This window comes from Nicotiana sylvestris, chromosome 3 (assembly GCF_000393655.2).
Source record: "Nicotiana sylvestris chromosome 3, ASM39365v2, whole genome shotgun sequence".
Taxonomy (NCBI): domain Eukaryota; kingdom Viridiplantae; phylum Streptophyta; class Magnoliopsida; order Solanales; family Solanaceae; genus Nicotiana; species Nicotiana sylvestris.
In genome coordinates this window covers 171,002,900-171,026,012 of record NC_091059.1, presented here as the reverse complement: position 1 = coordinate 171,026,012, position 23,113 = coordinate 171,002,900, and the positions used below count along the sequence as shown (strand labels likewise).

At 37.6% G+C, this 23,113-nt stretch overlaps 5 protein-coding genes across 5 annotated transcripts; 2 read left to right on the top strand and 3 right to left on the bottom strand.

Moving 5' to 3' along the window:
* Positions 1–4,616: 4,616 nt before the first annotated feature.
* LOC138888357 (uncharacterized) lies at positions 4,617–4,922 on the bottom strand. The gene has a single exon (XM_070170208.1). It carries the CDS (start codon positions 4,920–4,922, stop codon positions 4,617–4,619), a length of 306 nt encoding a protein of 101 aa, XP_070026309.1.
* Positions 4,923–4,995: 73 nt separating this feature from the next.
* LOC138888356 (uncharacterized) lies at positions 4,996–5,385 on the bottom strand. The gene has a single exon (XM_070170207.1). The coding sequence runs from the start codon at positions 5,383–5,385 to the stop codon at positions 4,996–4,998; it is 390 nt and encodes a 129-aa protein (XP_070026308.1).
* A 2,234-nt stretch (positions 5,386–7,619) lies between these two features.
* On the bottom strand, positions 7,620–8,168 carry LOC138888355 (uncharacterized). The gene has a single exon (XM_070170206.1). It carries the CDS (start codon positions 8,166–8,168, stop codon positions 7,620–7,622), a length of 549 nt encoding a protein of 182 aa, XP_070026307.1.
* A 7,153-nt stretch (positions 8,169–15,321) lies between these two features.
* LOC104238379 (cytochrome P450 71A3-like) lies at positions 15,322–19,968 on the top strand. The gene is made up of 2 exons (XM_070168630.1): positions 15,322–16,283; positions 19,264–19,968. The coding sequence occupies exon 1, from the start codon at positions 15,387–15,389 to the stop codon at positions 16,014–16,016; it is 630 nt and encodes a 209-aa protein (XP_070024731.1). The 5' UTR covers positions 15,322–15,386; the 3' UTR covers positions 16,017–16,283; positions 19,264–19,968.
* On the top strand, positions 17,899–19,875 carry LOC138888354 (cytochrome P450 71A2-like). The gene is made up of 3 exons (XM_070170205.1): positions 17,899–17,970; positions 18,681–18,755; positions 19,264–19,875. The coding sequence occupies exons 1-3, from the start codon at positions 17,899–17,901 to the stop codon at positions 19,873–19,875; spliced, it is 759 nt and encodes a 252-aa protein (XP_070026306.1).
* Positions 19,969–23,113: the final 3,145 nt, after the last annotated feature.

The window sequence follows — 23,113 nt, the reverse complement described above, 5'->3', positions numbered from 1 at the left end:
TGTACATGCACAAACTTAACCCATGCCTAAGTATATAGGCTCTTTGCAATGGATTCCCAATCCCCTGCCCCTTTGTGTGAAGTTATTAACTCTTTAAAGTGTTAATGACTGTCTCCCATCACCCTTTCCTTCTCCTTTATTCCCTCATCTCTTAAAACTCAATTTTTGCACTTTTCACTCTCTTCTTAGACTTAAGTTCTGCCCCCTCATGTGAGCCTTGCCTTGGGACCCATAAGCTCCCTCTGAACTTTGACACATGAAGGTTGGCATTTCTACACTGCACTTGTCCGTATTCTGGTTATGAAACTTGGGTGTGAGCACTGCCCGGGGTCCTATTGAGGCCCTTAGGGAACTCTGACACACTCAAGTCTGAGAAAGGCTTTGGATCAAAGGTATTTTGAGTTGGTTTATCTCATAACTCAAATAGGAAGTCAAGAATCAGGCTTCCTCTAGTTGTAACTTTTCTTTGTACTTTTTCTGATGTAATTTATTATTCCTGGTTTGTAATAATTTGTAATGAACATTTGGGGCTGGCTAGTGAAAAAAGGATTGGGAAATTATGCATGCTCAAGGGTAGAAAACATGAATATAGGATTGCATTCTCTACTTGTTCAATTCGCATTTAGAAAACATGCCTATAGGACTACTCTAATTCTACATATTCATACTACATTTAGAAACCATGTCTATAGGACTCACTTGTTTGATTCACATCTAGATAACATGCACATAGGGATTATCTGAAATTCTGCACATTTGTCACCGTTTATATATCATATTTTTTAGGGTCCAATTGGTTATAACCCAGTAGCATGCTAAAATCAGTAACATATAGAAATCATGCCTATAGGGGTTCTTAAGTAAAATTCTGTTCGTTTCGACTCACATGCAATGTTAGGTATCATGTCTATAAGGGTCTAAAATCAGTAACGCATAGAAATCATGCCTATAGAGATTCTTAAATAAATCTGAGTCATTCCGTCCACATTCAAATATCCTGCTCATATGAATTAAGATCAATAATAGTAGATACCATCACCTGCAAAATCTAGAAATGGTCTAATTTAAATTCGTCTATTCTAAACCTTTGTTTAATAATTCCCTTATTTTCAACAAGGTTTAGCAAGCATGCCTACAGGATTTCAAGCAGTACGTTTTGAGTTATCACTGTCTCACCGCCTTCTAAATTAAGTAGATATCATGTCTATAGGACCCCGTCTAAACACTTAGGAGAACCTTACAATAATAACTGTAAAACTGAATCCGCTTTTTGTTAAATGCTACAACCAGCAGACAGGGCTGATTCGAACTTCTTACATGAGTTATGGAATAAACTAATCTGCCTCAATAATTAACTTCCCTCGTCTTTATGTGTTTTAATCAGACCCAAAAAGTATGTGCAAGTCGTGCTAGTTATGTGCTTTGTCTAAGGAGGTGTACTTGAGCCTTATGTATTTATGTGTTTCCCCTTTAATGTGCAGTTTTTTATATGTTTTGTATGTCGCCTTAGATTTTTACCTTAGAAACTTCAACTCACCCTAATACCCTCCCTTTTAGTATTAGTAGTCCTAAGTGCCTCCGTGACTGATAGGAACGGGACGGGTAATAGCATGCAATAGTGTTCGAGACCAATCCGCACTTTAGTACCTTAAATGGGGTTGGAAAAGGTACATATGGATATGATGACCGATGCACTAATGCCACGTGTAACCCCTCTTTTGAGGAATGATTACCGAGTATTGCATTGATGTGATCCATATTTTTTATAAACCTAGGACCTCATTTCTTTACTTCCCCTTCTCTTTTTTTAGCATTGTAACTTCTTATTTAAAATCAGCTTTTTTAATTGCTCTTTCAAACTTTGTTTACTTTCAAACTATTGTGTATTGAAATCCCCTCTTATTTGAGCCTTATCTGCTTATATGTCCATTGCACCCCAAATTCATAACAACTATCTGGCTGGGAACCACACTAGTGGATCCTGAGGGGTGCCTAACACCTTCCCCTTGGAATAATTTCAAGCCCTTACACAATCTCTGGTTACCCAAACAAACTTAGAATTGAATCTCTATTGGTGTCCTAATGCATCTTAACTCATTAGGTGGCGACTTTTCAAATGCCAAAACCCAGTTCCCAAACGGAATGAGTTGCCCTCCAAATGTCATAAACCCGATTTCACGAGAAAAAGGGGGCGCAAGTTGTCACCTTGCCTACCAACCAGAGACATGTTGGACGACATGTTGGAACCCGCATTGATTGGGTACCCGACCCTGAAGGAAGTAACTAGAACTGTCCTCGAGATTGGGAGATTGGTTTCATTCTAGCATAGGTCTAGTTGACATCATACAAAGGTCTTCCATCTTTTTGCTTCAAAGTTGAGGGTGTTTTGATGAAGAGGAACCCCTGCTGTGATCCATGGTTATGGTGATCCTCGAGCTACCAAAATCTCAACTAGCCATGGGCGAGCTGCATCACCAGTGCAAACCTCTCCAGATATTGCACCGGCTCTACATCCTCCAGCCCCAAATATATGTTCAGGGTGCTCTGATCAAATCTCACTTTTAGGTTCCTCACCTTCGTCACCTTGGTCCCCTTCTTGATGTTTGCCACATTGTCGTAGAATTCCCGAACCAAGTGCTCCTTGGCATCTACCACACTTTGAGTGAACCATGTCGACCCTTTTCTCTCCCGGACTCAAGAGTGATCAATATCTAAAGCCACCACTCTCGGAACCTATTGAATGTAGTCATGCTCACAAATCTATTTTCCCAACTTCTTTCTTCTTCGACCTCTCAAGGCCGGCAAATCTGGTATCATCCCTCGACCATCATCCGGAATATCATCATCATCAACTATAGTAGCTGGTGTGTCAGAGGCATGTGTAGATGAGGGCTCTGAACCCTGACTATCATCTTTCGAAGCCTCGGAAGTGCTTGCTAAAGTGGAAGGCTCATCTCGGAGCTGAAATCTACCCTGAAGTTGTTGTGGCTGAGACTAAGCATCAGGCTGCTCTTGCACATAGTTGCCCTTCGATGCTTCCCTAGATGGGACATATGAACTAGACTTAGCAGGCTCTGGAGCTCTCCCGACTGTCGCCTTTTTGGCTATAACTCTTGCACATAGAGTGGTAGGGTACTCTTTCCTCAGCCTCGGGAGGGTTCACCCCTCCCCTTTGAACTATCACCACATCCACGAGACCTAACCATTTTATGCAATAAACAACAATAGGAGTCAGTTATAGTTCAATTTCACTATAGCAAACAATTGTAGAACAGAATATTATGTAGGGTAGGTAAGTGCGGTCCACGCATTTTTTATTGTCGCCATAGAGTGGGGGTTGTGCGGACCGCACAATTTGTGAGTACGGCCGCAGTGATGATTATGCGCTCCACACATTTTTTAATGTTGCTGCACATTGGAATCTCAAAAATGTCAAGTCTCTAAAGACAGAAAATTGCATGATCTGCGGCCGCACACACTTTTCTGCAGTCGCGGTTGAATTTCTGCGGACCACACAATTTCAAATGCGGTCCATACAATCATGCTACACCAAATGACCTAGCCTACTGATTTGTGGACCGTAAAATTCCTTGTGCGGCCGCATAATTCAAAATCAAATCGGGCAGAAAAACTTAGGGTTTCAATTTTAAGCATACATTTGACATGGTAATAGCAATTAAACATGATAAACAATATACCCATTCCCCAACTAAAAAGTGAGAGATTACCTACACAAATTATGGCCCACATGATTATGAATTTGACAATTAGTCTAAAATGACTAAACAAATTAGAAACTAAATTAAGATAATTAAAAAATTCTAAAGGTGATGTGAACATACCAGCGATGAAGGTGTTATGGAGTGATCAAAGATGATGAATTACTTGACAGATGAGTGAATCAGTTGAGTGCAATTTTTTTTTCCTTTGTTTTAGTTTCTCAGAGTTCGTAAAATTTGAACATTAGGGTGAAGAGCACTATTTATACTTAACGGGATGGCCAAAGGTTCAAGAGATAAGTGTGACCGCAGAATTCCTTCTATAGTTTGCCCTCTCTTACCTGATGTACATTTTCCTTTTGATGATCTGTAGTCTGCAGAATTATGTGTGCGACCGCAGATATTAGTGCGGCCACACTTTGGCCATTTATCTAACAGGCAAACTTCAGAAAGTGTGCAATTTTTGATTTCCAGTTGTGTGGCCACAGATCCTCTTCTGCTATGGCATTCCAAATTGTGTGGTCCACACAATAAATGTGCAGTCCGCACTTTTTTCATACTTAGCCAATTTTTCTGAGCACAGTCCTTAAAAAGTACACTCATTCCTTCAACACACTTCAAAATCAATTAGCACAATCAAGACCTATTTAAAGAAGAAGAAAAAGAAAAAGAAAACAAAACATGGGTTGTCTCCCAAGAAGCTCCTGATTTAACATCGTGGCATGACGCAGATTACCATAATCACTTGATATTAATTACTACTACGACGTGGCCATCATAAACTTTTCCCAGATAGGGCTTCACCCGGTGACCATTGACTCTAAACACCTCATCATTTTTATTCTTCAAGTCCAATGCACCAAAGGGTGTCACACCCACAACTTCAAACGGGCCACTCTACTTAGACTTTAACTTTCCCAGAAACATTTGTAACCGTGAATTGAATAATAACACAAGATCACTTTCTTTAAACTCCTTGTTCTGAATGTACTTGTCATGGAGGTACTTCGTATTCTCCTTGTATAATGACAAACTTGTGTATGCATGGTACCAGAGCTCATCTAACTCATTCAATTGTGCCATCCTTAAGTTGGCGGCGACATCCCACTCAAGATTCAACTTCTTTAAAGCCCACATGGCTTTGTGCTCAAGTTCTATCGAAAGATGAAAAGCTTTCCCGAACACCAACCGGTTTGGAGACATTTCGATAGGTGTTTTGTAAGGAGTCATATAAGACCATAAAGCATCATCAAGTTTCTTGAACCAATCCGTCCGATTAGCATTCACTATTTTGGACAAAAAAATTCTTTATCTCCCGGTTGGAGACATCCACTTGACCGCTTGCTTGTGGATGATAGGGAGTCCTGGCTTTATGAATGACACCATACTTGGTGAGTAAGGTGTCAAAACCTTTGTTGCAAAAATGTGATCCCCCATCACTTATGATAGCCCTTGGATTACCAAATCTTGTAAAAATGTTCTTCTTCAAAAACGCCACCACACTTCTCGCTTTATTGTTGGGAAAAGCAACTGCCTCAACCCATTTGGACACATAATCAACTGCGACCAAGATGTAGGTGTTTCCACAAGAACTCGCAAAAGGACTCATGAAGTCAATACCCCACACATCAAAATTATCAATCTCCAGAATAGTGGTGAGGGGCATTTCATTTTTTCTTTAGGATTCTACCGGCCCTTTGACATTCATTACAACGCTTGACGAGATCACTTTCATCCTTGTAAAGAGTGGGCCAATAGAAACCGCAACTCAACACTTTGGCCATCGTTCTTGCTCCACCACGGTGATCACCATATGGCTAAGAAGGGTAAGCCCCAAGAATTTCAACTTGTTCCTCCTCTGGTACACATCTTCTAATCACTCCATCTGTACAAATTCGGAAAAGGTACGGTTCATCCCAATAATAGTCTTTACAATCCCGTTTGATCTTCTTTCTTTAGTTTAAAGAGAACTCAATCGGAATGATACCACTCACAATATAATTTTCTAGATCCGCGAACCAAGGCACCTCTTTCATAGAAATAGCCAAGAGTTTCTCATCAGGGAATGAGTCATTGATTTCAAGGTCATCATGCGGCCTTCCCTCCTCCTCTAAGCAAGAGAAGTGGTACGCCACTTGGTTTTTACTTCCTTTTCGATCTTGGATTTCAATATCAAATTCTTGCAACAGAAGTACACATCTCATCAGTCGGGCTTTGGAACCTTTCTTGCTCATAAGATAGCAAAGTGCTGCATGATCCATATGAACAATCACTTTTGCACCTATCAAGTATGGGCGAAACTTCTCAATAGTAAACACAATGACAAGAAGCTCTTTCTCTGTAACGGTGTAGTTGACTTGGGCATTGTTCATGGTCTTGCTTGCATAATAGACCGGATGAAAGATTTTGTTGATGTGTTTCCCCAAAACAACTCCTACCACTACATCACTTGCATTGCACATAAGTTCAAAAGGAACACTCCAATTTGGAGCGGTGATAATGGGAGTAGTTGTCAACTTGAGCTTTAGCAACTCAAAGGCTCTCATGCAATCATCATTGAAATGAAACTTGACATCTTTCTCCAAAAGCTTGCACAACAGGTTTACCACTTTAGAGAAATCCTTGATGAAACGCCGGTAAATCCCGCATGGCCTAAGAAACTCCACACGCCTTTCACTGAAGTTGGAGGTGGAAGCTTAGAAATCACCTCAATCTTTGACTTTTCGACTTCAATTCCATTCTTTAAGATCTTGTGGCCAAGGACAATTCCTTCCTCAACCATGAAATGACATTTCTCCCAATTGAGCACTAAGTTTGTTTCTTCACATCTTGCCAACACTTTATCCAAGTTTTATAGACAATCATCAAAAGAATTCCCGACCACCAAAAAGTCATACATGAAGACTTCAAAAATAATCCTCCACCATGTCCGTGAAGATCGCCATCATACAACTTTGAAAAGTCGTCGGTGCATTGCACAACCTAAATGGCATCCATGAGAATGCAAAAGTACCATAAGGACATGTAAAAGTAGTTTTCTCTTGATCTTTCGGAGCAATAAGAATTTGATTATAGCCGAAATATCCATCAAGGAAACAATAGAAAGCACGACCGCCAATCTATCAAGCATTTGACCTAGGAAGGGAAGTGGAAAATGATCCTTCCTTATGACTTTGTTGAGCTTTCGATAGTCCATACACACTCTCCACCCGATCACCGTTCTTGTAGGAATCAACTCATTCTTATCATTGGTGACCACCATCATGCCCCCTTTCTTTGGGAACATTGAATCAGAGAAGTCCACGAACTATCAAAAATGGAGTAAACAACCCCGACATCCAATCACTTGATGATCTCATTTTTGATAACCTCTTGCATGGCTTCGTTGAGTCCTTTTTGATAATCAATAGATGGTTTGGCACCTTCCTCCAAGTTAATCTTATGCTGTAAAATGCAGGGTTATTACTCGAATATCTCCCAATGTCCATCCAATATCCTTCTTCCTCTTTTATAGAACCACCAATATAAAATCTACCTACATGTTAGTCAAACAAGAGGAAAGAATAACCAATAAAGTAGAAGAAGAGCCAAGAAATTCATACCGAAGATGTGGAGGCAATGGCTTCAACTCCAAGATGGGAGGCTCCTCAATTGAAGGCTTTGTTGGAGGAATGGTTCTATTCTCAAGATCCAAGGATAATTTGCGGGGCTCATAAGTGTACGACCCCATTCTTTGCAAAGAGTTCACATATTTCACGTAACCCTCAATTTCTTCATTATCACAATTGAGGAAGACGACCTCCAATGTATCATAAATATTCATCAAAACACTTGTTTCATCCACAATCACATCGGTCACCAAGTCCACGAAAGAACACACATCATTGCTACTAAGTTGGCTCATAGACTTACACACATGGAAAACCACTTTTTATCACCAATCCGGAAAGTAAGTTCTCTGGCTTCAACATCAACTAGAGCCTTCCCCGTAGCAAGGAAAGGTCTCCCAAGAATAATCAATACCTCACAGTCAACCTCATAATCAAGAATAACAATGTCTGCCGGAAGAATGAATTTATCAACATGGACCAACACGTCATCAATCACTCCCAATGGTCTCTTCATGGTACGATCAGCCATTTGTAATCTCATAGATGTAGGTCTTGGTTGCCCAATTTCCAAAGTCTTGAACCCAAGATCACAAAGAGCTTTATCAAACTCGGCACTTCCAATGGTACAAGGGATTGTGAAAGCACCGGGATCTTCCAATTTAGGAGCCATTGAGTGCACAATTGCTCTAACTTGATGAGTCATCTTTATAGTTTCATAATACATTGACCGCTTATTTGTCACCAAATCCTTCATAAACTTTGCATAACCGGGAATTTGCTCTAAAACTTCAACCAATGGTACATTGATGGATAGACTCTTTATCATGTCAATGAACATTTTGAATTGATTCTCACCATTTTACTTGGCAAGCCTTTGAGAATATGGATGAGGAGGCCTAGGCATTGGTGCCTTAGCCTTTTGCACTACCGGTTCTGATATGTCAATAATGTGCTCCCTAGATAGATTCACTTCCTCTTGAGTCTCCTCCACATTTTCAACAATATCAATCTGCACTTCATCATTTTCTTGCACCACATTATTCGGGATCTCATCTTCTTGTACCACTTGCTCATCATCCACAAATTTTCTTTGACTTTATGTGGGTACATCCTCACCTTTTCTACTCCTTTTAGTAACGGGCATGGCATGTCCCGTGTTGTTTCTACCTTTTGGGTTCACCACCGTGTCACTTGGTAGTGCCGCCTTAGGATGAGTGTTTAAAGCTTGAGAGATTTGCCCCAATTGAACTTCCAAGTTGCGAATTGAAGTATTGCATGAGGCTAGTTGGGCATCGAAGTCGGCATTCTTCTCCATCATTTGTTTGAACATGTTCTCAATTCTTCCCATGTCATTGTTGGAAGAACTTGGACCATGGAAAGGATAAGGATGTGGGTTGCTCGGTTGTTGATACATCGGGGGCCTTTGAAAACCCGACCCCCGATTACCTTCATTATTGTTCCATCCCCCTTGGTTGTTGCCTCCCCAATATCCTTGATTATTGCTATCCCAATTGCCTTTGTTATTTTGACCATTCCAATTCCCTTGATTGTTACCACCATTCCAATTTCCTTGATTGTTCAAATTCAAATTACCTTGATTACTTAGAGGTCTCCATTGTTGATGATTCGAGCCTTGAGAGTTGTTTTTTTTCCCTTAAAAGTTGTTCAAATATTGTACTTCCTCCTCTTGTTCATTGTAAGATTTATCTTGATCAAATCCACTATCTTCTTGCACATATTTCTCCAAAACGGTTTTGCATTTGTGGACCCTTTTGCCTTCTCTTGTTTACCATCATACTAACTCCCTCAATTGCATTGACTTTATTAGGACTTTGCACTTGTTGAAGTTGAGTATTTGCTAGTTGATTCATTGTGGTGGTCAACTCGGTAATGGCTTGCTCATGATTATGTAATTCTTTATGTAGGTGGATCACATTTGGATCACCTTGAGGAATATTTGCTCTACTTTTCCATGCCGATGAAGTATCCACCATTTCATCTAAAATCTCACAAGCTTCCGCATACCGCGTTGTCAAGAAATTTCCACCGGCAAGTTGGTTGATCACACATTGATTGGTAGTATTGATCCCCTTATAGAAAGTTTATTGAATCATAGCCTCTGTCATGTCATTATTTGGGTACTCTCTCACTATAGTTCGATATATCTCCCATATTTCATGCAACGATCATTGGGTTCTTTTTTGAATTCTAGAATCTCTTCTCTAAGAGTAGCCATATGCCCAGGAGAAAAAAACTTGGAAATAAGTCTCTCCTCCAATTCATCCCATGTATGGATGGAATGGTTTGGCAATCTCTTTAACCAATCCAAGGCTTTCCCCTGTAGAGAGAAAGGAAATAGCCTCAACCTTAAAGCATCCTCGGAGACGTTTGTCTATTTACTCCCCCAACAAGTGTCCACATACCCCTTCAAGTGTTTGTCTGCATTTTGACTCAGAGCCCCGTTGAAGAATCCACGTTGCTCTAGCAATGCGAGCATGACATGTGTGATATGAAAGTTTCCCGCCCTAATGCGGGGAGGGACTATGGCACTTTCATATCCTTCATTTGGCAACATCCAGTATGGAGCCGCTCTTGGTGGAGGTGAGGTGTGGATTTGGGACATTGTCTTGAGGCTGTCGGCCTCTTCTATTTGCTTGAGGTTCAAGAGGATCCTTTTCAACTTAGTTGTCCTCAACTTCCACATCCCTCATAGGCATGTTTCCGAGTGGATCACTGTTGAGAGTCATTGTTTCACCCACAATTGTTTCACAAAAAAGATTAGTAACACGGAAGGAAAAAAAGACAATTCACACACAAAAACAAATATATAGCTAAATCCATTTTTGTAGCTCCCCGACAACAGTGCCAAAAATTGATCTTATCCAAGTCGCACCTCTATTTGAGGTTATGAAATGGTCGATGCAATAGTAATACCCAATAGAGAGTCGAGGTTGAATTCTACAGGGAGCTATACGAATGGGATTTAGAGCTATATATTATGGTGAATGAGCTTGACCTATCTTAAATTACACTTCCACAAAATTGGTTGATTCTAGGTCTAGTTTAAACTAAGATTGCAAGATAAATAATTGAAACTAAGAAATTATTTTAGTTGTTGTTTCCAAATAATGTAAAAGGCCTAGGGCTATGACTTTCACCTAGGTGTTTGCCTAACGGCTTGTAAACTTTAAAGTTTGTTTTGTTGGTCGGGGTGTATTATGGCTATCAACACTCAAGTACCCACTCAATATCTCTCGGTAAGAGAGTTATTTTGCCCAATTTAACTTTCTCAAGTCCAAATGGGTATTGAACAAAACAGTTGATAAAATGCTCAAGTCGGATTTTACTATCTCTAGGTTCAACCCTTTAATTGGGACTATCAATCTCTTGAGTTTGTCCCAATTTCTTGTTAGCCAAGTTTTCCTAGACTAAATCTCTTTTTCTCAAGTAGAGACTAAGTCAAATAGGCATGAACTAATGTTTGCAACCATTAATTCTACAATTAAAAGTAAGAATAAGGCTAAATAATAAACACCCAACCATAAACAAGCCATAAATCAAATACCCATTAGGTTTACACTCAAGTGTTGGGCCACAACCCTAGTGAGAATCTAGCCACTCATAGTGGGTCCGCACATTTCTGGGTGCAGCCACGTAGGGCTCTTCTGCAGACCGCACATTTATGAGTGTGGCTGCGTAGCTGGCTTCTACAGCCATAAAATAATTATGCGGTCCACACTTCCTTTAATCTTGAATTGAGAAATCTCTAAACTTCTGTCCTTTGTTTGCTTCTGCGACTGCATATTTCATGTGCGGACCGCACTTTGCACTAGTCCTCTGACATGAATGCCTTTACAATCTGTGCCTGCAGATGGTAATCTGTGACTGCAAATGTAATATGCGGTCCACACTTGAGTTTATGTGCCTGATTTTGTCCTTAAGTTCAGATCATTCCTTCTTGAGTTGTATTTCATCTAGTGGGTCATTTTCCAATACTCCTACAATTAAGCATATTTTATCAGTTTTCGGGAATACAATTAAATGCTTTTGGACTAAAATGAAAGTTAAAAGGCGCTAATAAGTAGTCAAAATCCCCACTTATCACCATGCTCTTTTGAAGAAGCAAGAGTTATATCCATCTACTCCAGGGGCTTTATCTTCATGTAATGCACACAGTGCTGCATATATCTCTTCCTCTGTTACTTCCTTACATAAGCTCAATTGTTGTTCATGAGTAAGCTTAGATCCATTTTTCATAATTTCCTTGTTGATAACAGGCAAAGATGCAGCAGCAGTTCCCATCAAGCTCTTATAAAATTTAATTATCTCCTCCTTAACACTAGTAGGAGTAGTCTGTTTCTTTCCATCATCAGTGTAGATCGATAGTATCTACTTTCTTTGACTTCTCTCTTTCATGACAACAGAGAAGTACTTAGTGTTGGAATCTCCTAGCTTGATCCATTTCGCTCTAGCCTTTTGTTTGAGGATACTTTCCTTAATAAGTGACTATTTCTCCAAGTTCTGTAGGATAGTCTTCTCTCGTAGTAGCAGATTGTCTGAATATTGTAGCCTCGTTTCCTCCTGAACTTGAATACGGTCAGCCCTGGTATTTTCAATTCTCTCAACAATGCCCTTATACTCAGTAGTATTAAGTCTTTTGAATTGAGGTTTCAAAGCTTTCAGTTTCTTCCAAATGTTCTCCATTTGATCATTAGCTTCCTTTCTTCTCCATAGATTGCAAAATAATTGTATTAAACTCATCATAGGAAGCCCATACATTAAAAAACCTAAAGGGAGTTCTAATGTTGAGTTTCACATTTTTTATATTGACAAGCATTGGTGAGTGATTATAGATTAAATGTATATCATATTCTGTGTGCACATGACCCAAGTTCATCATCTAATTATCATTGCCAAAGATCCTATCAATTTTGCTCACAATCCTTTTAGCCCATTGTTGATTATTGGACCAGGTATAGTAGTCTCCTTTCCATGGTACTTCATTTAGTATCAAATTGTGTATGTAATTAGAAAAGTCAGTTATTTCATTCAGTATCACAGGGTTGCCATACATCTTGTCTTGTGTATATAACATAGCATTAAAATCACCACCTATCAGCCACAATTTGTTTGTTTGTGCAAAGATATCAGCCAGACTTGTCCATAGCTCCTTTCTCTGATCAAGTGTATTAAATCCATATACCAATGTTATATATGATTCAAATCCATCTAAATTTCCTTTAACTAGGCAGTGTATAATCTGAGCCTCTACTTTTTCAACATCAACACTATACGCATTTGGATCCCACGTGAGCCATATTCTGCTATTCACAACTTTCTGGTAGTTACACTATAATGCACATCCTGGTAATATGTTTTTAATAACTCTCATCACATTTGGTTCTTTGACTCTTGTCTCAAGCAATCCAGCTAGTTTAATATGTTTATTCTTTATGTATGTTAATAGCTCTTTCTACTTGTATCTCTTGTTTACATCCCTAATGTTCCACACCAACCAAGTCATTGAGATAGGGAGGGAGGCCAACTCTCTAAAGTAGGCAGGTTATTATTACTCCTTAATCCATTTGTTATCTCTGAAGTTCTATTGTTCCTATGTATACTAGCTGCCAGAGTTGGAAATTCTCTGGGACAACTAAGTTTGGAACTTTTATGCTCTTGCTCCTCCCCTCAGATGCTTTCCTTAGCAGGTCCTATAATGCTCATCTGGTCCTCCCTGACAAGCAATTTCATCTTCCACTATCCAATTTCCTGTTGATAATGCTCATCAGATGTGGCTTTGGCAGTCACCATAACCCTAGTTGCCTTATCAGTCTTGTCAATAACCACTTTTGTTCTCCACTCATGTATCACCTTTGGAGGTCCAACATCTGTATGTGCTGGTTAGTTGGCATTTTCTCTTGGTCTTCTCCTTCTCCTTGGATGCATAAAGGTCTGATCCTCAACTTCTTTTTGCTTGCAGTGGTGATCTATTATGAAGCAAACCTCACAAAATTCTGGTTTCCAATCGTATTCAATCGATTATTCAAATTGTCTCCCATCTGGTTCCCATACTACGACACTAGTATGAAGTGGCCTTGTAACATTTATTTCAATGAGCATGCGAGCATAGGAAATCCTTTTCTGTTTTGAGGTACACTCATCAGTATACAATAGTTCCTATTGCACTGGCAATCCTATTCAGTGATTATCCTCCCCAACAACTCATGGGTAGGTTTGGCAATACCATCCACAGGGGAATTTCCTGCAGGAACTCCTTTGTGAAATCAAAATTAACAGTCCTTGGCTTCAATATCATTGATTGTTATTGATTGTATAAGGCCCAAAATATAAGATTTTATGCATGTCACTTGTAGACTGAAATTTGATAACATAATATCCTTCCTCGTGGTAAAATACCTTTGGTTCAGCTACTCGATTCCAACTCTATTTCACAAACCTATGCATATAGTTATATCCCGGTGTCTCTCCAATTACATACACAATCAGTGCACTCTTCCATTTTTGGATTTCTCTATCAACATCATCCTTTTCCAGTTGAACTACAACTTTCCCCTCATCAATTGCAGGAGGAATGTAATATAATTTTAAACCATTTTCAGAACTACGATTACCCGCAAAGAGGGATGTCCGTGCAATTGGCTTCTCCTTGTTCTCAATTGTTGGTTCCAGATCTGGGATGCCCTTACTTGTACTCGCCTGATCTGTTGCCTTCACTGGTGTAATCTCCTTTCACACGCTTAGAGATAGGTTGGTGCTCAAGTCCAGTCTCTTAGCGGTCTGCTGCACAGTTGATTCCACTTGTTTCTGCTTTAAATTTAACTCAATCAATAAAACAGGAGTAGTCACCGGTTGTGTCAACTTTGGTTTTTTCGGTTGCATGTGAGCTTAAGCTGATTGACCTATAGTAGCTAATGGTTGCAACCTAGGTCGTCCACAAGCTCCACCTCTTCCACTAGCCATAACCACGATGGACATACGTTTAACTAACGTGCGCTGAGGGCATGGGAGCTAGTGAGAGAAAGCAGACTTTTGTATCATATATAAGAAACTTCACTCCTATTATCATGATCTACATCATAATGTCAAGTCTCAAAATTTAATCAAGGACCTTATCAAGTCAATCAGATAATTAATGATAACTATGATAAAAGAATATCATATGCCATATATTTTTATACCCCCTCAGTTCCAATTTATGTGAACATGTTTGACTGGGCACGGAGTTTGAGAAAAAATGAAGACTTTTGAAATTTGTAGTCTTAAACAAGTCAATAAGGGGCCCAGAGTATTTTTGTGTGGTTATAAAAGATTCTCGTTAAGGGTAAAAATGTAAGTTTAAGCTAAATTGTTTTGAAATTTAAAAAGGGTCTTCTTTTAGAAACAGACCAAAAAGTAAATAGGTTCACATAAACTTGAACGGAGGAAGTATCAAATAACGTTCATAAAAATAAGTTCAAATCATCAAATATGATCTAGGCATATCTATTGTATCCCTAGCAGACACAATCTCAATGTTGGATATTCAAGTGTTTAAACTAAGTTGGAAGAATTTTCTTATTTGTTTTTTAAGCTAATTGAGAATCAGAAATTAATGCTGCATACACCCTAAAACTGTGTTATTTCATTGAATTAGAATTTGAAAAGTACGTCTATTTATTGCAGACGAAACTTTCAAAAGGATAGAGCACAACTGCACCGAGAGATGGTAATCGCGGCGTAGGACTGTAGTTGGAAAGTATCTCCATCAACTAGAAATTTTGATGTTTCCTTTTCATCCTTTATACTTTGTGAGAATACATCCCAGCCCTCTACCAAGAGCCAAAAAACATCAACATTTGAAAAGTTATCACAAGCACGAAAAGAAAAGAAAAACAAGCAAGAAATAGTAAACAAATTCACCACATAAATCAAGAAAAACACATGACAGAATACATGACACAGACTATCGTTAGCTAATGGTGTTATATATATATATAAGCTGCAATTCTAAGTACCAAAATCTTAATTTCATTATATTTCGTCGCTACAACAAAAAATGGATCTCTCCTGGTATTCGCTTCTAATTCCTCTGCTTGTTTCCATTTTCTTCCTTCATCAGTGGTTCTTTACTACTACAAACACCCAAAATAAGTTACCACCATCTCCAAAAGGGCTGCCAATCATTGGAAATTTGCATCAACTTGGGTCGCATCCTCATCATTCTCTGCATAAACTATCAGAAAAACATGGTCCAGTAATGCTACTTCACTTGGGCAGTAGGCCAGTGGTTGTTGCTTCCTCTGTTGATGCTGCTCGTGATATCATGAAAACCCACGATCTCGTCTGGTCAAGCAGACCTAAATCCAGCATTGCTGATAGACTATTTTATGGCTCCAAAGATATAGCCTTCAGTCCTTATGGTGAATATTGGAGGCAAGTTAGAAGTGTAACTGTGCTTCACCTTCTCAGCAACAGAAGAGTACAATCTTACCGTAATGTCAGAGACGAAGAAACACAGAGCATGATTGCCAAAATCAGGCAAGTGTGTGAATCGTCTTCGAATTCAGTGATAGATTTGAGAGATCTTTTCTGTTCTATGACTAACAACATAATTAGCAGAGTGGCCTTAGGGAAGAAATATAATGAAGGGGAAAGTGGAATAAATGCCAAGACCACCCTAGATTAAATTGTGAAACTTGTAGATACGTCCAACGTCGGGGAATATATTCCGTGGCTTGAATGGTTCAATAAAATTAGTGGTCTTGACACCAAAGTGGAGAAAGCAGCAAAAGAGTTGGACACATTTTTGGAGAGTGTGATTGAAGAACATGTCAGAAAAGGAGAGTACAGTGCGGGGGAAGCTAAAGACTTCGTGGACATTTTGTTGGAAATTCAGAATGGAGATAAAACAGGCTATCCTCTTCAAAGGGATTCATTGAAAGCTATTCTCTTGGTAAGCCTCTCGTACTTCCACATGGAATATTTCTTTTTTTGTATGCGCGCATGAAAACATTAAAATCTTACTAGCATTAATTCTAAACTCATAATTTCAAAAGTATAATATATTCAAGAGATAATTTTATCCATGGTCATTGAACTTTTGTATTTATTATCCAAAAGTCATTTTTTTTACGTAAAAATCATTCAACTTTATGTTCATTATAAAAAAGTCACTACTCTTTCTTTTGTTACACAAAAATTATTTTACTTTGCTCTAGTTATCACAAAAGTAGCATTTTTACTTGAAAAGTCTATTATGTCCTTGATATTATATAAACCTTCATATTTATGTAATACCTTCTATATTAACACTATATAATATATTTTTAATTATATATTTTATTTATAAATAAAATAACTTAATATTATTTTTATAAAATATTCGTATATTTAATTTTCTTTTTTAACTTTAATTTTCAAGATATATTAGTAGCGTTATAAAATAACTTTTTTTAATTTAATTGACCAACCAAAGTTGGTCGGTAATTTCTGACCAACTTTGATCGGTATTCTCTTACGACCTTCAAAATACCGACCACACGTTAATGGTCGCATTTTGGATGATTATCGGCCATTACCGACCAACTTTGGTCAATTCTTTTGACAGTTTTTCCCGAATTTCTAGTAATGTAATTTTTCAAATAACAATTGCCCAGGTAAATCCCCAAAAAATATCCTCAGGTAAATTCACATATAGTACCTAGGGATTTTCCTTCAGATTAACATATGATTTTTTCCTCATTTTCTTTGTTTGTTTACCTGCGAATTTTCTCAAGGAAATATACTTGCTATTTCTCTACTAATATATATTAAAGTTACTGACAAACTTAATAACGCTACTAATATATTTTGAAAATTAACATTAAGAAAAAAATCAAATTAACAAATATATTATAAAAATAATAAATAAATTAATATTAAGTTATTTTATTTTTAAATAAAATGCATAGTTAAAAATATATTATATAGTATATAATATAGAAGGTATTACATAAATATGAAGATTTATATAATATCAAGGGCATAATAGACTTTTCAAGTAAAAATGTGATTTCTATGATAACTAGAGCAAAGTAAAATAATTTTTGTGTAACAAAAGAAAGAAAAGTGACTTTTGTGTAATGAACACAAAGTTGAATGACTTTTACGTAACAAAGAAAAAGTGACTTTTGGATTACAAACACAAAAGTTCAATAACCATGGATAAAATTATCTGTATATTCAACCATCAAGTCCAAATCCCGAACTCGGATAGTTGACCCATAGGCCTTAAGAACATGACATGCATATTTTATGCCTTTTTTCCCTTCTTATGTCTGTTGTTTTTTTTTTAAGAACTAGTTTCTTTGTACGCATGTTGCAATTGTATTTTGTATTAATTAGTATTATTTTTTGTCATTACATTTTTTACTATATCTTTTTACTCGTGATCTCTAATAGGTACGTTAATACCTTTTTTGAGAAAGGAGAAAAGATACTGATGAAATAAAAACAATATGATGAAATTTGAAGTTAATTATAAGTGATCTCTAAAATTAATCTGGAAACAAAAATACTTAATGTTGGTGATGGGTCTTTTCCATTCTTTTGCTTCTTCTTCTTTCTTCATCACTGCTTCCTCGTTATCCTCCTTTATGAGGGTACTTATTTACAAACCATGTCATGATTTGACATGGTTCTTGGAGGGAGGGATGTCGGGGGTCTATTTGGAAATAGCCTCTCTATCTCAGGGTAGGGATAAAGTTTGTGTACACATTACCCTCCCTAGACCCCACTAAATGAGATTATATTGGGTTGTTGTTATTGTTATTGTTGTTGTCATGATTTGATTTTCATAAAAGGAGGAGACTGTTTATAAAATACAAAAATTAAGGATAATAAGAGCACATATTAAGTGAAAAACAAACTGACAGTGGATGAACCTTCTCCAACATGTGTACATACCTAGAGGCTAGAGGTACTCTAGGAGAGAGCAAAGCAGTGAGCGCATGGAGTACGACGAACCTAGCCCATTAGCTAAAGGGTTCGATTGAACCTAGTAGCTTTGGTTCAATCTTGTATTTATTAAAAAAAATATATTAAATATGCACTAATTATTAATATAGAAATCAGTAACTTAAAAGGATTAGAATCATGACCTCATAAAATTTAAATTCTAACTCCGCCTCTTGTAGAGTATATATATACCATGCTCTTCTGAAAAGGAATGATATATTTGAATATGATTGCTTCCAGCTTTTCAGTCATTACGGGCCAACCAGCTTGTTGTACAGAATGAAATCTCCAAAAACGCAACTATTAGCTAGTATATCAAAAGCATGTAGATGAATCCCATATCTTATTTTTGTAGATGAATCTGAATAAGGTTGTTTTATCAATTGCAACTCTTCAGATTCTTCTATTTATGATTAGAGAATTAACATTGGTAAATATACCCGTTTAGGAAGAAATGATTTAGTTTTCATCGTTTTATGAATTGCAACTATTCAAACTATTCAGTTTTGGGGAGTTACGAAGACACATACCCATTTCATAGTTTTCTTAAAGACGTTAAAGTCCATCACTTTTCAAGGCTAATTTTGTCGAAGTAATATTTAAGTGAAGGGTAAAATGGGCATTTAATTATTTATGGGTATTTTGAGTCTTTTAACTTTTTACTTCGTTTGTTCCCGCTTTTAATGTAGTATGATATGATGATTGAAATTTTGAATTGTATTAGTATTGCTCCATAATTAAAGATTTGGTGTCTTAAAATATTTGTATTAGTATTTTCTTCAAATTTTTTTAAATCAGTGAATGTGAAACTGCACCAACTGTTCTAATGCTTCATCCACCCATGGTTAGCAACTGCAATTCAAATATTGGAAACTCTAGATGTAAAAATGGAGCTTACAAGCTTAGTTTTTTTTTTAATCTTTCTTTTTAATGCATAGGATACATTTACTGCCGGTACGGATACAACTTATACAACTCTGGAGTGGATAATGACAGAGCTTTTGAGGCATCCAAGAGCCATGGAAAAATTACAGAATGAAGTGCGACAATTAGCCCAAGGGAAATCGGAGATAACAGAGGATGACTTAGGAAATATGCAGTATCTAAAAGCAGTGATCAAAGAGACTCTCAGATTCCATCCGCCGATTCCACTACTACTCCCTCGAGAATCAATGGAAGACGTAAAATTGCTAGGTTACCACATACCTGCTAAAACTCAAGTCATTATCAATGCTTGGACAATTGGAAGAGATCCATTGTCATGGGAAAATCCAGAGGAGTACCGACCAGAGAGGTTCTTGAATAGTAATATTGATGTCAAAGGACTAAATTTTGAGCTGATTCCCTTTGGAGCAGGCAGAAGGGGTTGCCCAGGAATTACTTTTGCTATTATTGTAAATGAGCTAGCATTAGCAAGGCTTGTGCACAAGTTCAATTTTGCATTACCAGAAAGGATGAAAGGGGAGGATTTGGATATGACTGAAGGCACTGGCATCACTATTCGTAGGCAATCACCTCTGCTAGCAGTGGTTACTCCTTGCTCTACTTAGGAGCAGTTTCTGAAATATTCGCCCATATTGAATACTCCAGAGATACGAAGAATAAGAGCTCTAAAATAATGTTGTAATAAAAATATGATAATAAAACTGTGTGATATTTATGTTTACCTGTAAAACTGTACAAGATTGGAAAAAAAAACTTAGCGGTTAAAATCAAAAGAAATGATAAGCTGCTTGGCTCCGAGAGCAATGCTTCCGAGAACAATGTAAAAGAGAAAAGGCCAAATACATAGGGAGCCCCTTAAACTTGACACTATTTTTCATTTAGGCACTTTAACTAAGGTATGTACCTATTGAACACTCTAACCTCAATAAAAGTGAGCCAATAAAACACAATAGGATGATATGGCAAGAAAAGTATTTTTCACATCTCCTGAGCGCACGAGTTGATCCAAACACAGAAGTTTTTTATTTTTTTTTTAAAGATCATTTTATCCTGAAAATCACTTCACCAACTTTAATCTCTAAGCCACCTTTAACCATCGCCAAAGAAATCACGGATCATCTCACTTGGAGCCATTGCGGGCAATTATTGCCGACAAGCTTAACGTTCATATTGATCTCAACTTCTATTGTTTAGCTCTAACAACCTTACACGAACTAAAGACCACTCTTTTTCAACCCAAAAATGCCACCTTCAACCAGATTTTTACATTGGCGCCCTAGTCAACTCAGTCAAGTGAAATCACATCACTTATTTCCTATCTTATGAAAACTTTGATTCTTTACATATCAAATATTTACAGTTTTGAGTGGCCTTAATGTTACTGTGTAATTCCTGGTCGTGATAGTGACAGGTGTTATTTTGTATTGTTATCATATCACTGCCAATATTTTAAAAGAACTAAATTAAAATCAGTAGAAGACTAAAATAGCAATTGAGCTTAATTTTTTACCAAACAAAAATGGAAAATAAGTGTTAGGGTGATGAATGTGATCAAGAAAAAGGGAAATGGGTATTCTGTGTGGAGAATAAATCCCCCACAGAAATAATATTCACGGTACTAAAAGCTAAATAATAATATAGCACCGAAATACGCTAATTAACAAGAATAAAAGAGTGATAACAACACAAAGATTTTTTACGTGGAAAACCATTCTAAATAAGAAAAAAACCACGGCCCCGAGACGAGCAACTGATACCACTATAACAAGGAATTTTACACTTTGTAGGTCCGAGTAAAATACTCCAAAGGCCACTACAACACTCAAAAGAAATAACCCTCTTTTGATATTCTCACCTCACTACAATATCACTCACTCTCTTATTTTTCTCACAGACTATTTTCTTATACCTTGTATGTGAAACCTCACTCTTTCTTTCTCTCTTTGTTGGTATGTAGAAATAAGAGCCGAAGCTCTCCTTTTATAGGCGGAGCCTCTCTCTCTCTCACGTCTACTACATTTGACATTTTCCTTCTGCAGCATACCCTTTTTGACAATGCAGAAGAAAAGAGTAGCTGCCAATTTAGAAAACCATCAAAGGAAGAATGTCTTCCTTAATTTATGGGATAGACCCCGTAAATCTCCCCCTCCAGTCCCATTCACCTGAAGGAGGTAACACCGGAGATTCTAGTTTGAGCGCATGCCGACAAGTTCTTTGCAAAGCTCGAACTTGTCTCTTGGTACTACCTTGGTTAGCATATCTGCATGATTTTCACTCGGGTGAATCTTTTTGACCTGTAAAGATTCGTTCTCCACCTGCTCACAAATGCAATGATAACTCACATATATATTCTTTGTTCTTGCATGGTACATGGAGTTCTTGCTCAAGTCTATTGCACTTTGACTTTCACAATAGACGACATACTCCTTTTGATGCAATTCCAGCTCTTGAAGGAACCGCTTGAGCCATACCATCTCCTTGCTAGCTTCTGTAGCGGCAATATACTCTGCTTCAGTTGTTGAAAGTGCAACACACTTCTACAAATTAGACTGCCATGATATATATCCCCTGAAAATGTAAACAAATATCCAATAGTGGATTTTCTGTTATCAATGTCACCTGCCATATCATCATCTATATATCCCTTCAAGATTGGATCAAATCCTCCAAAGCACAAACAATCTTCTACAGTACCTATTAGGTACCTGAGTATCCACTTGACTGCTTCCCAATGTTCCTTTCCAGGATTTTCAAGAAACCTACTCACAACACCAATTGTGTGAGCAATATCAGGTCTGGTGCATACCATTGCATACATCAAGCTTCCGGTTGCTGAAGAATAAGGAACTCTAGCCATGTTCCCTTCCCTTTCTCCTCCACTTTTGTAGGACACATCTTCTTGCTCAACTTTAGATAACTAGCAAGAGGTGCGGTGACTGGATTAGCATTTTTCATGTTGAAGCGTTTCAGTAGACGTTCAATGTACCTCTTCTGAGATAGCCACAATTTTCTGCTTATTTGCTCTCGAACTATTTCCCAAAATTTGTTATGTTGGGCCCAAGTCTTTCATATCAAATTACTTGGACAAATCTCTCTTTAACTTTGCAATCATCTCCTTGTCTTGTCCTGCAATCAACATGTCTTCCACATACAACAACAATATAATAAAGTTATTATCGAAAAATCTTTTGAAGTATACACATGGAACAGAATAGGTTTTTATGTATGTTTGACTTTTCATGAATTAGTCAAACTTAATGTACCACTGCCTTGGTGCCTCCTTCAATCCATAAAGACTATTGTTCAATTTGCACACCATGCGTTTTTTTTCAACTACTTCAAATCCTTCTGGCTGCTCCATATAAATCACCTCTTCTAAATCTCCATGAAGAAATGCAGTTTCACATTCAACTTCTCTACTTCAAGATCTAGGCTAGCTGCCAAACTCAAAATTGTTCGAACAGAAGTCATTTTGACAACAAGCGAGAAAATTTCATCAAAATCAATACCTTTCTTTTGTTCGAAGCCTTTAACCACTAATCAAGCTTTGTATCTCACCAGCTTGCCATTTCTATCTTTCTTTAGTATAAAGACTCATGTGTATTTGAGTGATCTTATACCCTTTGGAAGTTCAACCAGCTTGTACGTGTCATTTTTCCGTAGAGGAGCCACCTTTTACCATCGCCAAAGAAATCACAAATCATCTCACTTCGAGCCATTGCGGACAATTATTGCCGACAAGCTTAACGTTCATCTCGATCTCAACTTGTATTGTTTAGCTCTAACAACCTTACACAAACTAAAGACCACTCCTTTTCAACCCAAAAAAGCCACCTTCAACCA